General features: G+C 38.6%; 1 protein-coding gene across 7 annotated transcripts in view; it reads left to right on the top strand.

Annotated features, from left to right (window-relative positions):
* The first annotated feature begins 254 nt into the window (after positions 1–254).
* UBE2V2 (ubiquitin conjugating enzyme E2 V2) overlaps positions 255–14,053 on the top strand; it is a 54,078-nt gene continuing 40,279 nt past the window's right edge. For 2 of the 7 annotated variants that reach the window (XM_066266100.1, XM_066266106.1), the window contains exon 1: positions 265–329. In XM_066266100.1, coding sequence (XP_066122197.1) covers positions 314–329 — 16 coding nt within the window. In that variant the 5' untranslated portion in view covers positions 265–313. Of the gene's footprint in view, positions 416–14,053 lie in introns of all 7 variants that reach the window. The other 5 variants (XM_066266102.1, XM_066266103.1, XM_066266101.1 and 2 more) reach the window with 5 other exon arrangements.

The raw sequence follows: 14,053 nt of genomic DNA on the forward strand, positions 1-14,053 counted from the left end.
TTTGACCCAACAAGCCCAGGGTTTCAAACCCAGGGCCTCAGCAGTTTCAGGTGGACGCTCTATCAACTGAGCCACCACAAGCTTTTTCTTTAACGTTTTATTTTGAATTATTCACCGAGTCTCTGAAAACTGCCCATACTGCAGCGAAGCCCTGCACCCTCTACCCTTAACCCCTGGTAGCTGAAGCGTCCGCGCGGAGGGTGGAGTGTAACGTTACGCGAGAAGAGAAGATGCGGGCGGGAGGTTCGGCGTGTTCCCGAAGGTGACGCATGACGTCGCCGTGCGTGCAGACGGCTGCGTCGGGGTGCAGAAGATGGCGGTCTCCACAGGTCGGTTCCCGGGCCGGTCTGTATGCTTTCCTACTTCGACCGGGCTCTGCCCCTCCGTCTGCTGCTGGCAGCTGGGCGCTGACCATGTGGGTGAAGCCAGAGTGCGCCTTCTCGGACGCCGGGCTCCTTGCGGAGCGAACCCCGGGACCCGGGAGGGTCCAGGCGAGACCGGCGCCAAGGGCCCGTGGCGGCCGTCGGGGGCGATGGGGTGTGCTCGCGCGTCGGTTTGCGCGTTCGCGGGCTGGGGGCGGGGTGACTCCGGCGCGGGCGCAGACGCAGGGTCCGGCGGTTGCCTGTCGGAGTTTTGAGCGGAAGGCGGTGTGTGAAGGAGGGTAGAAGGCCGACGGTGGGTGGGTGCTAACCTCAGGCACGCAGGCGATGTCGGCTCGTGAGCGTCCTGTGTCGCGTGGGGGTCTAGTTCCTGTGCACACTCCTTGAAGTGGGTAGAGGAGGAAAGGACTAATGAGAAGAGGACTGTTTTTTTTTTTTTTTTTTTTTGATATCGCAGAGATGATTGTTCTTACCTGATTTAATGCGTATTGTCTTTTTTAAAAATATATAATTAAGTGGAAAACGGAAGTGCAAACAAGATAAAAGCTCAGAACGAGATCAAAACTAATTGAAGAAAAAATGGTTTCTTAGATAACGCATCTCTACTCCTGTTGTACTGAATACGGTGTTTGGTCATCTATAAGCCCAGACTTTGAAATTAAGTTTTAACGATGAGGTTTTAGATATTTGACCATTTAAAAATGTTAAATTGAAAAAAAGTTAAGTTTACTACTTAAAAGTGTTAATACGTATGTTCTTTTGAAACCGGACTATAGAACAGTGTGATTTAATATTTCATGCTGTCATTGCATAATAAAACGAATTTTCAAATTATATGCTAAATGGAAGGCTTCAGTGTATTGTGATTGATACTTCAAAATGTATTCTATATATGTTTTAATGAAAAATTATGCCTTTTAAACCTCATTCTTATATACAGGTGTCACAGATTTTTAATGATTTTAGCGTTGGGAAAATATTTTAGTATACTTTGGGTCAGAGCTAACTAATAAAGCAAGAATTATTTTAAAAGTGATGTTTAAGTATTACAACTTGAATGTATTTGATATTTGAAATCAAATGTGCTTGTGAATGAAGCTATATCTTTTTTTGAGCCATAATTTTAATAGTTGTACTTAGTATCTATAGATTCTTTTAAATTTAGTAGTAAAATGGTGTATTTTAATTTGGTTGATAGTTTTCATTTTGTGGATTGCATTATTTAAAAATGACTTTTTCCTAACATATATAAGAGAGTGAAAATATTTTGAACAGACTAAATATTAGATGTTATTACTGGCACATACTTTTTGTTAACGATGTTTAGTTATTTTTGGAAGTCAAACATAAATTCTGAAGAAGTTGATAAGTTATTAGCATATTATACATAGGAAACCAACATCTTCTAGTTTATATTTAGGCTTCTAATTGTTGCAGTTTCATTCTGTTTTTAGACTTACGGAATTTGAAACTTAAAATAAGTATTTTTGACAGTTGAGTTGTCTTAACTGAAATTCATTTTGAAACTTGTTAAAAACTTGCTGTGGTCAATTTAATATTACTCCATTTATCCATTTTTTGTTTTATATCATTGACAGTATTGAATTAGTAGAGAAGTGAGTGCAGAAAAAGCTTTGGACTGTGTTTTGAAGCTATCTTTAAATTATACTTTTTATTAGCTATATTTTGTACAGGAGTCTTGGTTATGACAAAATTCTGTTCCTACGGCAGTGATGTAACCTGAATTTTGGTGTAAGTCGAAATATACCTTAGCCAAAGTCACTTACCTATCCTAACACAGTTGTGAAATCATAATCTAGAACATAAAAACACAACTAAGCAACAGAAGAAGGAAAAGGACATAAATATATACTGTACTATACACTGTACTGTAGTAACAAAAAAATGAGTGTAAAAAAGAATACCTTTATTCCTGTGGTTGGCTTGCTTGCACACTGGAAGGGGCACTGCAAGGTGGGAGAGAGTGACTTATTGGGAGGAGGAAGCTGGAGAGGCAGGAGAACTTGCAGAAGATGCTGGAGATACTGGGTCAGGTGAATCAGGATTGCTTAAGGACCATGCAGGAGACTCTGGAGATGATTCTACCTGTACAACAGGTGTTTCATGTCGAGAAGAAGCTGATGTAGAAGGTACAGGATCTGTTGTAGGCCTCTACTTTCTCAAGAATTGTTTCAGACTAGTCTGGAAGGTTGATGACTTCTCTTCAAAAATCTGCTTATAGCATTGCAAAGCATCCATAACAGTCTGTAGACCTTACTGAATCTATCATTGCTTTTGGATGCTAACAGCATAAACCAAAACACTCATGTCTCAGTTTTTTAAAGTTTTTATGGGAGTAAGCGTCATAAATGCGAAAGGTGGAATGCTGAGGCCGTGTAACCTGAGGACCCCCTGCACTTGCATTTTGGTAGCAAGGGAAGTAAACATTACCTTTATATTTGTGAAATAAATTTGATACAAATTGAAATTTTAAATTAGATGAGTTAGATGGATTTTTAAGGCAAAGTAATCTTCATAAAAATAGTTGTTTGATAATAGGCTAAAAAGAAAAAACACCTAACATATACTTTTTGATATTTATTAAAGCATATTTTAATGTGCATTGTCTAAGTCATATATGTATTTTACCTCCCTCTTAATACAAGAAACATATTGGGAAAAAATTCTAGTTAGAGTCTAGTTAGGTCTGTTAGACCTTTAAGCTGAAAAATGCTTTGCCAGACCAGGTGGTCCTCTTATTTTGCAGATGAGAAGACTGAGGTTTAAAGAAAATAAGGTTTTACATAGTTATTAATAAAGATTAGAATCCAGTTTTTTGTTTTGTTTTGTTTTCCCTCTCAGTCTAGTGTTTTTTTCAGCTACGATGAACTGTGAATTGGAATACTCCTGAAATCATGGCTCTTACTTCCTTTTAGGCTAGAGAGTGGCTTTCACCCTTCCCTTCCTAGCAGATTCCACAGGACATAGCTTAAGAAATACTACTGTAGGGAGCAGAAATAGTACATTAGTACCTGTGATTCAAAAATTTTATTATATCTCAGCATCAATAAAAAATTATTGTTAGATAAAAAAGTATGTGCAGTACTTTTTAAAAGAAAACTTTATTCTACAATAGTTTCAGGTTTACAGAAAAGTTGTGGATATAGTACAGAATTCCCATAAACTTCATACTCAGTTTCACATTACCTTATATTAGTGTGGTATGTTTGTCACAATTAATGAATAGATAATGACATGTTATTACCTAAGTCTATACTATTTTCAGATTTTCTTAGCTTTTATTTAATGTTCATTTTCTTCCCAGGATCCCATCCAGGATACACTGCAGTGTGAAGTGTTTTAAAAATTTTTTGTTAAGTTATACTGGTGTTAAAATGGCACTCTGAGATGTCTTTAAGTAATGAGAGGCTCAGAAAAAATGGAGTATTATTTTTTTTTGGTAGTAGGTTTATGTAAGCCACATGGGTGGAAAACAAAATTGAAATAAAACTTAATTACTCTTTTTTGAAGTAGACATTGTGTATACTGGAACAAGAACTGTGTTTAAATTTCTCCTGCAGCCCCTGATAGATTACTGTGCCATGCTAGCCACTGAATCTTTTATTTTTTTTATTTTTTGTTTTTTTAATTTTTATTCATTTTTAGAGAGGAGAGAGAGACAGAGGAGAGAGAGACAGAGAGAAGGGGGGAGGAGCTGGAAGCATCAACTCCCATATGTGCCTTGACCAGGCAAGCCCAGGGTTTCGAACCGGCAACCTCAGCATTTCCAGGTCGACGCTTTATCCACTGCGCCACCACAGGTCAAGCGAATCTTTTATTTTTAAAAATTGTTCTTAAAGACTTTATTCAATTTTTTTTCAGAGAGGAGAAAGAGAGGGGAAGACAGAGAGAGAAAGAGAGATAGAGAGGGAGAGGGAGAGAAGGGGGAGGAACAGGAAGCATCAACTCCCATATGTACCTTGACCAGGCAAGCCCAGGGCTTCAAACTGGCGACCTCTGTTCCAGGTCGACACTTTATCCCACTGCACCACCACAGGTCAGGCGTCACTGAATCTCTTAAGCCAGGGGTCGGGGACCTATGTGGCTCTTTTGATGGCTGCATCTAGCTCGCAGACAAATCTTTAATAAAAAAAAAAAATGTTAAAAATATAAAACATTCTGCCTAACCAGGCGGTGGCACAGTGGATAGAGCATCGGACTGGGATGCCGAGGACCCAGGTTAGAGACCCCGAGGTCGCCAGCTTGAGCGCAGGCTCATCTGGTTTGAGCAAAAGCTCACCAGCTTGGACCCAAGGTCACTGGCTCAAGCAAGGGGTTACTTGGTCTGCTGAAGGCCTGTGGTCAAGGCACATATGAGAAAGCAATCAATGAACAACTAAGGTGTCGCAATGCGCAACGAAAAACTAATGATTGATGCTTCTTATCTCTCTGTTTCTGTCTGTCTGTCCCTGTCTATCCCTCTCTGTCTCTGTCAAAAAAAAAAAAAAAAAAGAAAGAAATATATATATATATATATATATATATATATATATATATGACAAAACATTCTCATGTGTTACAATCCATTCATTTCCTACCACTCACGTTCATGGTTGTGGGTGGCTAGAGCCAATCACAGCTGTCCTTCGGGACAACACCAAATTTGTATTGGATAATGTGTAATGTACACGTTTTGTTGTATGGCTGTCACGGAATTACATTTTAAAATATGTGGTGTTCATGGCTCTCTCAGCCTAAAAGGTTCCCGACCCCTGTCTTAAGCCTTGCTTTCCTCAGCCCTTTTATGCAAAGGTTGGACAACATGATTTTGATTTTCATGTCTTCAAGATGAAGATGCTTGGATATGGGCAGAACATGGGAGTAGTAATGGAAGAGTTTTGCATGTATAAATCATAACATGGAACCTGGGAAGTAAGTATTAGAAGAGCTAAACTCTTATTAGGCCAGTGTATTTCCCCTTGAGTCTACTAATGCCTCTGGTGGATTTTTCTAGGTTGGTTAGATACCTGGATGCTCTTGATAAACGCTTGTTATTGATGATAGGGTTAAATAATGCAACCTTACTATACAGGCAGTCCTCTCTGTGCAGCTGTACGGGGGTCATAAAAATGACTGTTCTAACTGAAGCTTCAATTCAGTCTTATTAACTGAGAATTATTATTCTGTGACATCTGAAAATGTTTGCTAAACCATTAAAACTCTGCTTGTGGCTAGTGTATAGGGTATTGAATAAAATAGTAAACATTTGTTTAGTACACTTAATTTAAACAGAGACCCTAAGAATTAGTATTTTTTCTTTTTTTGTTTTTTGAGAGATAGAGGAAAGAAGAGGTGAAAAGCATCTACTTGTAGTGGCCATCACTTTAGTTGTTTATCGATTGCTTCTCATGTGCATTGATGGGTTGTCTCCAGCAAAGCAAGTGACCCATGCTCAAGCCAGCGACCTTGGGGTCAAGTCAATGACCTTTGGGCTCAAACCTGCAACCATAGGACCATGTGATAGTCTCACACTTAAGCTGGTGACCCTGTGCTCAAGCTGGCAACCTCAGGGTTTCGAACCTGGGACGTCAGCGTTCCAGGTTAATCATCCATCCACTGAGCCATGACCGGTCAGCAGCGTTTTCTTTATCAACTTCTCAAGAGCAAGTTGAACCTTCTTTGCCCTTTGTTCTGACTGTATGACTTAGGATGTGGCACAAGCATCTTTTCTATACTTTGGTAAATTGTCATATTCTTTAAGTTTGGATCAACTTCCAGTATTTTACCCTTTGTGCTTTCAGTATTAGGGAATCTCAGAGGTTATTCTAAAGTTTTTCATTTACAGTGGTTGGCAAACTCGGTCAACAGAGCCAAATATCAACAGTACAACAATTGAAATTTCTTTTCAGAGTCAAATTTTTTAAATTTAAACTATTTAGGTAGGTACATTCCTTATCGAGGTAGCACCCGCATATGGTATTTTGTGGAAGAGCCACACACTCAAGGGGCCAAAATGCCGCATGTGGCTTGAGAGCCACAGTTTGCCGACCAGTGTTCTAGGACATTGTCCTCCTTTCTTCACAGGCACTTTCCTCATTTACAGAAATAAACCCACTTTCACAAAGTTCCTCTGGTTGCTTCTCTAGAGTCTTAAACTTTTATGTGGTTGGGTAGTCTGTCAATATTTACATTTGATTCAAAATTCACTTTTACCATTATCAGTTTTTATTTTCTGCATTTTCATCTTTGTGGGCTAATGTCTTTTGACTATTTTTATAGACTGTCACATGGGTTTATGTAGCCACTGGTAGACAAGTAGGTAACACTACTACATGCTTTATTTATTTTTTACAGAGACGGAGTGAGTCAGAGAGAGGGATAGACAGGGACAGACAGGAACAGACAGGAACGGAGAGAGATGAGAAGCATCAATCATTAGTTTTCCATTGCACGTTGCAACACCTTAGTTGTTCATTGATTGCTTTCTCATATGTGCCTTGACCGTGGGCCTTCAGCAGACCAAGTAACCCCTTGCTGGAGCCAGCGACCTTGGGTTCAAGCTGGTGGGCTTTTGCTCAAACCAGATGAGCCTGCGCTCAAGCTGGCAACCTCGGGGTCTCGAACCTGGGTCCTCTGCATCCCAGTCCGACGCTCTATCCACTGCGCCACCGCCTGGTCAGGCATGCTTTGCTTTCTGAGTGAACTGAGTGACAAATATGCAGTGACCTGTCATCAACAGACTTTGAAAGATGTAGTCACTGATAGGATGCTTAAGTCTTATTTACATGTGATTTATGGACAGAAGAACTAGTGGCAAAGTTTGTACTTAATGCAATTACTCATAGTAATATACTGTGGTAACTGAAGTCTGAACTGTGTTGGGAGACTGGTGTTACTTAACTAAACTGTGGTAACAAACCATGTGTATGGAAACCATAGAAAGCAAAGATTACCCATATATGGGAATATCCACTTAGCAATTATTTGGGGAGTTGTTTGACACAGAACTTCAAAGAAGCAGATATGAGCATGTAGATAGAAATAAATAGACTAAAATTTAATGTTCAATAGTTTGTTTTGAAAGTAGGTGACTATTTAAAGAGCTGATGTATTTATAAGTAAAATTTTGAGGTTTATATAAGATGGGACTTCAGGATTGGGTTTTATTTTTTACGAAGTCTTAGCTGATTTGTGTAACAGCAAATGTTATTTACAGTTTAAGTTGGAACTCAGCAAAGTTTCAAACCACATAAATCTACAGAGAAATTCTTATGGCCTTATAGTAGGTCTTTAGATTGTGTCGATATAGTAGTTCTAAAGGAGAATACATTATGGATATTCTAGGCTATAGGCCAAGTTTATTTTATTATGTGGACAATGTAAGGCTAGATATAAAGTGACTTTCACAAGATTATCTAGATGTTGAATCCACAGATAGAGGTAGTTTCTTTTTTAAAAGGATTTATTCATTTTAGAGAAGGGGGGAGGGGGGAGGAGCAGGAAGCATCAACTCCCATATGTGCCTTGACTGGGCAAGCCCAGGGTTTCAAAACAGCGACCTCAGCGTTCCAGGTCGACGCTTTATCCACTGCGCCACCACAGGTCAGGCAGAGGTAGTTTCTTCAGGTTCTTTGATGGTCCTTCTGTATCACACTATATTCTATAAACTGGTTGCTTTCATTTAGTGGGAACCCAACAATGTTATTTCATAAATGCCATTAAAAATCAAGAGAAGACACTTTATATATATAATCTAATGGCATTATAACTAAACTACATGTTCTTTTGAGTGAATGTGTTAAATTTTAGGAAAACTGATTTTGGCAGCTAGATATTGTTACAGTCACACAAATCTTTTTATGAACACAAATTTAGTATTGCAGGAAAATAATATACATAGTAATTGTTCCTTTAGTGATTCTTAAAAATCTAAAATTTTCCTTCCGAGTTTATTTTGGGGAGGGAAGGGGACCTTAGTGGGAGTACTGTAAGGGGTTTATAGAAACTCATCTCTATAGAAGAAGTAGAAATCACAATCTGATGAATTTTCTTAAACAGTTTCAGTATTGCTTATAAAGTGACCCTTTAGAACATTGAGTACTGATTCCCTCCCATTCGCTGCCCCATTCTTCCTCTTAGGCTACTTTCCCAAGGAGAGTGCCTCTGGACAAGATTGTGTGTTTATCAGGTAGGAAAAACTTGGTTACAAGATTTGTGGCACTGGCAAGATAGGTAACAGCTGTGTAACCTGGCCTTCTCCTCTCCAGGGGTTTAGAAATAGTTACTAAAATCCAGGGTCCTATGGAGAAAGGCCAGTCTTTTCTTTGAGGTCCTTAATACACCATTGAATGTTAGGATGAGTCATAAGAAATCTGAAGCCTCTGGGAGATGGAGCTGTAAATGAATACTGGATATAGTTTCAGGGAGTTGTTCATTTTGTTTTTAAAAACACCTTTATTTTAGGCCCTGGCCAGTTGGCTCAGTGGTAGAGTGTCGGCCCGGTGTGGGGGTGTCCCCAGTTCGATTCCCAGCCAGGACACATAGGAGAAGCGCCCATCTGCTTCTCCATCTACCACCCCCTCGCTTCTTTATCTCTCCTCCTTCCCTCTTGCAGCCATGGCTCAATTCAAGTGAGTTAGCCCCTGGTGCTGAGGATGGCTCCATAGCCTCCACCTCAGGGGCCAAAAAAAAGTGGCTCTAGTTGCAATGGAGCAATGGCCTCAGGTGGGCAGAGCATCGCTCTCTGGTGGGCTTGTTGGGTAGATCCTGGTTGGGGCACACGTGGGAATCTGTTTCTGCCTCCACTCTCTTCACTAAAATCAAAACAAAAAAAATTTTATTTTGATACAATCCACATACCATGCGGTTCACCTGTTAAAAGTATATAGCTCAGTGATTTTAACCTTGTAGCATATACTAATACCAGATCCATTTTTATGGCCAAGTAATATTCCATTGTTTATATCTGCCACATTTTATCCATTAATCTATTGATTTGGGTTGTTTTCACCCTTGCACTATTTTGAATAATGCTGCTATAAACATTTGTTTATATTTCTGTATGGATATATGTTTTCATTTTTTTTGATATATTCCTAGGAGTGGAATTGTTGGGTAATATGGTAATGCTGTATTTGAGGAACTGCCACTGTTTTCCAAAGAGAAACTGGTTTATATTCCTACCAAGCAGTGAACAAGAGTCCTGTGATTTCTTCACATCTTCACAAACACTGCCTAACTTTTTGATTCTAGCTATTCTAATTGTGTGACATAGTATTTCATTGTGGTTTTGATTTGCATTTCCCTGATGACTAATGATTTTGAACATCTATTCTTGTACTTACCGGTCTTCTGTATGTCTTATTTGGAGAAATGTCTGTTCATGTCCTTTGCTCATTTTTTTTTATCCTCAAGTAAATATTTTATTAGGATAAGAAAAAGATTGTTTTAATAAGTTGTTTTCATACTGAATTATCCAAATACTTGGGATTTAAACTATTTTTTTCCTTTGCTCATTTTTAATTGGGTTCTTTTTGTTGTGTTGTAAGAGTTCATCATATATTCTAGATGCAAGTCTCGTATCAGATAATATGGTTTGTATTTTCTCCCATTCTGTAGGATTTTCATTTTCTTGATGTTCTTTGAAATGCAAAAGTTTTAAATTTTGATTAAGTCCAAGTCCAGTTTCTCTTTTTCACTTTATTAGAATGCAAAGTCTTGATTTTGCTAGTAGTTGGCTTTTTGTTTAAAACCATCATGTTGAGATTATGTAAATTCTGATTGATCTGGTTATAGTTTTTTGCAGATTACCAAGTGACAGGGGTAAGAGTCTACTTTCCACCTAGGTGTGAGGTTTAAATTTTCTTTAAAAAAGAATCTAGTGACTTAAAAATGTATTGAAAAATACAAACAATGCATAGCTTGTTATAAAATTAATTTTGGTTTACTCAATAGTATTACCTAGTTATTTCCTAAGAGGAAATACTTAGGTAAATTACTGAAAAATTTTAACTTTCTGAAATGTTTACTTTACAGGCAGTGATTTGGAGAGATATTGACTGACTTTATTATGGTTTTCTGAGTTTGGAAGCTAACTGCAGCTTCCTACACTCAGAAGAGGGCAGTTTATAGACAGTAGACTGTCAGAAGACCACGTCTTGTAGAGTTTATGCTGCTCCTTATTTTTGCTTAGAAAATCATAGTAAAGAGGAATCAGAATATATTGTGGCTTACCTAACTTGGCTCAACCCCCTAGTTTGTTGGAAGGGACTTGTCCCTTCCTAGTTCTGAAATAAAAATTGTTAGCTGCTTTTTTGGAGAATGTTAAATTACTTCTGTATTCTCAGTTGATCAAACAGATATCTGGGTTGTGTCTGAACAGTATCTTCTGCAACAATTTATTGCATTGTATTTGAATGTATCTGCTTACATTGTTGTCTTCATTCCAATGGAGTGTAAGACCTTGGGGAAAAGATTTTTTTTGTGTGTAGTCAGGAAAACCTACTACAAGACTGGTCCATCCATAAATGTTGAAAGATTGAAATTTGCATCTGCTGTAAATTCACCAAGTGTTTATTGAGTGCCTCTTGTTTTGTCATCATTTTCTTATAATACTGTTTCTATGTAAGTCATTTAATGAGAAAATAAATTGCTCAAGTAAAATCTACCTTTACCCATGTGTATAATGTTTTACTGCTAAATTTTGGTTTTAGTTTACTTTTCTGAAATAAAACAATATTAAAAATATTTTATGGTCAGATATATTCATTAAGTAAACACTAGCTGAGGTAGTATGCATCACATTGACTTCTGAATAAATTATTAGTTGTAAAAGGTTTTGTGAGTAGCAGGGGACAGAGTGGTCTTGGTTGTAACCTGAAAGTACCAATAGCATGATTCATATTCTCTATACACAATGCATCCCCTATAGCACAGAATTGAGGTACTTTGCAAATCCAGAGGTTTCCACTTAAGTTGAAGGTGTAGTACAGATGTACAGCATTTGATTTGAATATTGTTCTTTGAGATCTATATCATATTTCATCAATTCTAAAACATTTTAATATCTGAAGTGGGTATATGTTATATAGTTTAATTGGTAGTTTTAAATTACTTAAAATAATGGTCTATCATATAGTTGATGTCATCTTAGATTTGATTAAAGACAACATTTAGAAATATATTAGAAGCACTCAGTGGCCCTGGCCGGTTGGCTCAGTTGACAAAGCATCAGCCTGGCGAATGGACATCCCCGTTTTGATTCCTGGTCAGGGCACACAGGAAAAGCAACCATATGCTTCTCTCTCCCTCCCACTCCCCATCTCTTACCCACCTCTTTCCTTACTCTCCCCCTTCTCTCTCTCCTCCTTCCTTTATCTCCTCCCTCTCACCCTTCTCTCCCTCTTGTCTCCCCATTCTCTCCTCTTTCTCTCCCTCTTCTTCTTCCCCTCCCACAATCAGTGGCTCAATTGGTTCGAGTGCCATCCAGGCACTGAGGATAGTTCGTTGGTCTGAGTGTCAGCCTCAGGTGCTAAAAATAGCTTTATGGATTCTAGCATCAGCCCCAGGTATAGGTTGCTGGGTGGATCCTGGTTGGGGCACATGTGGGAGTCTGTGTGTACTATTTCCCGTCCTCTCACTTAAGTAAAGAAACACTCAGGTGAATATATACCAAGTTTTAAAACACTGGCTTCTACAAACATTAACGTGTTCTCATTTAATAATTGAATATTAAGTAATTGTTATAAATTTAAAATTAAGTATATTTTGGAAACTAACTTTTTTTTAAGTGAGAGACAGGATGAGAGAGATGAAAAGCATCAATTTGTAGTTGCAACACTTTAGTTGTTCATTGATTACTTTCTCATATGTGTCTTGATGGGGGTGGGAGTGGGGGTGGGAGTGGGGCTCCAGCCAAGCCAGTGACCCTTTTGCCCAAGCCAGCATCCATGGGATTATGTCTGTGATCCTATGCTCAAGCCAGCGACCCTGTCTGTGCTCAAGCTGGTTGAGCCCACGCCCTAGCTGGTGACCTAAAGGTTTTGATCCTGGGCCCTCAGTGTCCCAGGTTGACTCTCCATTCATTGCACCTCCACCTAGTCAGGCATTGGTGAGCTGATTATTAAACTCTTGAAAATATTTGAAATATTTTAGAGAGAAAAGTTAAAATTGTTATACTTGATAAACCTTTGGTTAAGTATTCTGATTTTTTTCTGTGAATTATATAAAAATTCATTTAATTTTAATTATTAAATTAATATTTGTATAATTTCATATTACAATTTAATTTAATTTTAAAGTTTATTTATTTAATTTTTTTATTCATTTTAGAGAGGAGAGGGAGAGACAGAGAGAGAGAGAGGAGAGACAGAGAGAGAGAGAGAGGAGAGACAGAGAGAGAGAAGGGGGGAGGAGCTGGAAGCATCAACTCCCATATGTGCCTTGACCAGGCAAGCCCAGGGTTTCGAACCGGCGACCTCAGCATTTCCCAGTCGACGCTTTATCCACTGCGCCACCACAGGTCAGGCTAATTTTAAAATTTTTTTTTATTTTTATTAATTTATTGTTTACATAGATTCTAGTGTCCCCCTGAATACATCCTCCCCTCCCCTGTGTTCCCTAATACATCACCCACATCCTCCTCCCTGTAATACCCTCCCCCCTTCCCTCCAGGATTTGCTTTTCTGCTCTCATTCGCTTTCCTTCTGGATCCTTTGATTCGCATCTGTCTCTATTCCGCTTCTCAGTTCATATTGTTTGTTGGATTCGTCAGATGAGTAAGGTCATATGATATTTTTCTTTCTCTGCCTGGCTTATTTTACTTAACATAATAGTTTCCAGATCCATCTATGTTGTTGCAAAAAATAATATTTCCTTTTTCATGGCCCCATAGTATTCCACTGTGTATATGTACCACTGCTTTTTAATCCACTCGTCCATTGACGGGCACTTGGGCTGTTTCCAGACCTTGGCTATTGTAAACAATGCTGCCATAAACATGGGGGTGCATTTCTCTTTTTGACTCATTGATGTGGTGTTCTTGGGATATATTCCCAAAAGTGGGATGGCTGGGTCAAAAGGCAGTTTGATTTTTAATTTTTTGAGGAATCTCCATAATGTTTTCCACAGTGGCTAACCTAGTCTGCATTCCTACCAGCAGTGCAGGAGGGTTCCCTTTTCTCCACATCCTCGCCAGCACTTATTCTGTGTTGTTTTGTTGATGAGCGCCATTCTGACTGGTGTGAGGTGGTATTTCATTGTGGTTTTAATTTGCATTTCTCTAATGATTAGTGATGTTGAGCATTTTTTCATATGCCTATTGGCCATCTGTATGTCCTCTTTGGAGAAGTGTCTATTCATTTCTTTTGCCCATTTTTTGATTGGACTGTTTGTCTTCCTGGTCTTGAGTTTTACAAGTTCTTTATAAATTTTGGTTATTAACCCTTTATCAGACGTATTGTCGAATATGTTCTCCCATTGTGTGGTTTGACTTTTTATTTTGTTCATTTTGTCTTTAGCTGTGCAAAAGCATTTTAGTTTGATGTAGTCCCATTTGTTTATCCTGTCCTTTATTTCCCATGCACATGGAGATACATCAGCAATATATTGCTGCGAGTGCTGTCGGAGAGCTTATTGCCTATATTTTCCTCTAGGATGCTTACGGTTTCATGACT

The sequence above is a fragment of the Saccopteryx bilineata genome, chromosome 3 (genome assembly GCF_036850765.1).
Source record: "Saccopteryx bilineata isolate mSacBil1 chromosome 3, mSacBil1_pri_phased_curated, whole genome shotgun sequence".
Classification (NCBI taxonomy): Eukaryota; Metazoa; Chordata; class Mammalia; order Chiroptera; family Emballonuridae; genus Saccopteryx; species Saccopteryx bilineata.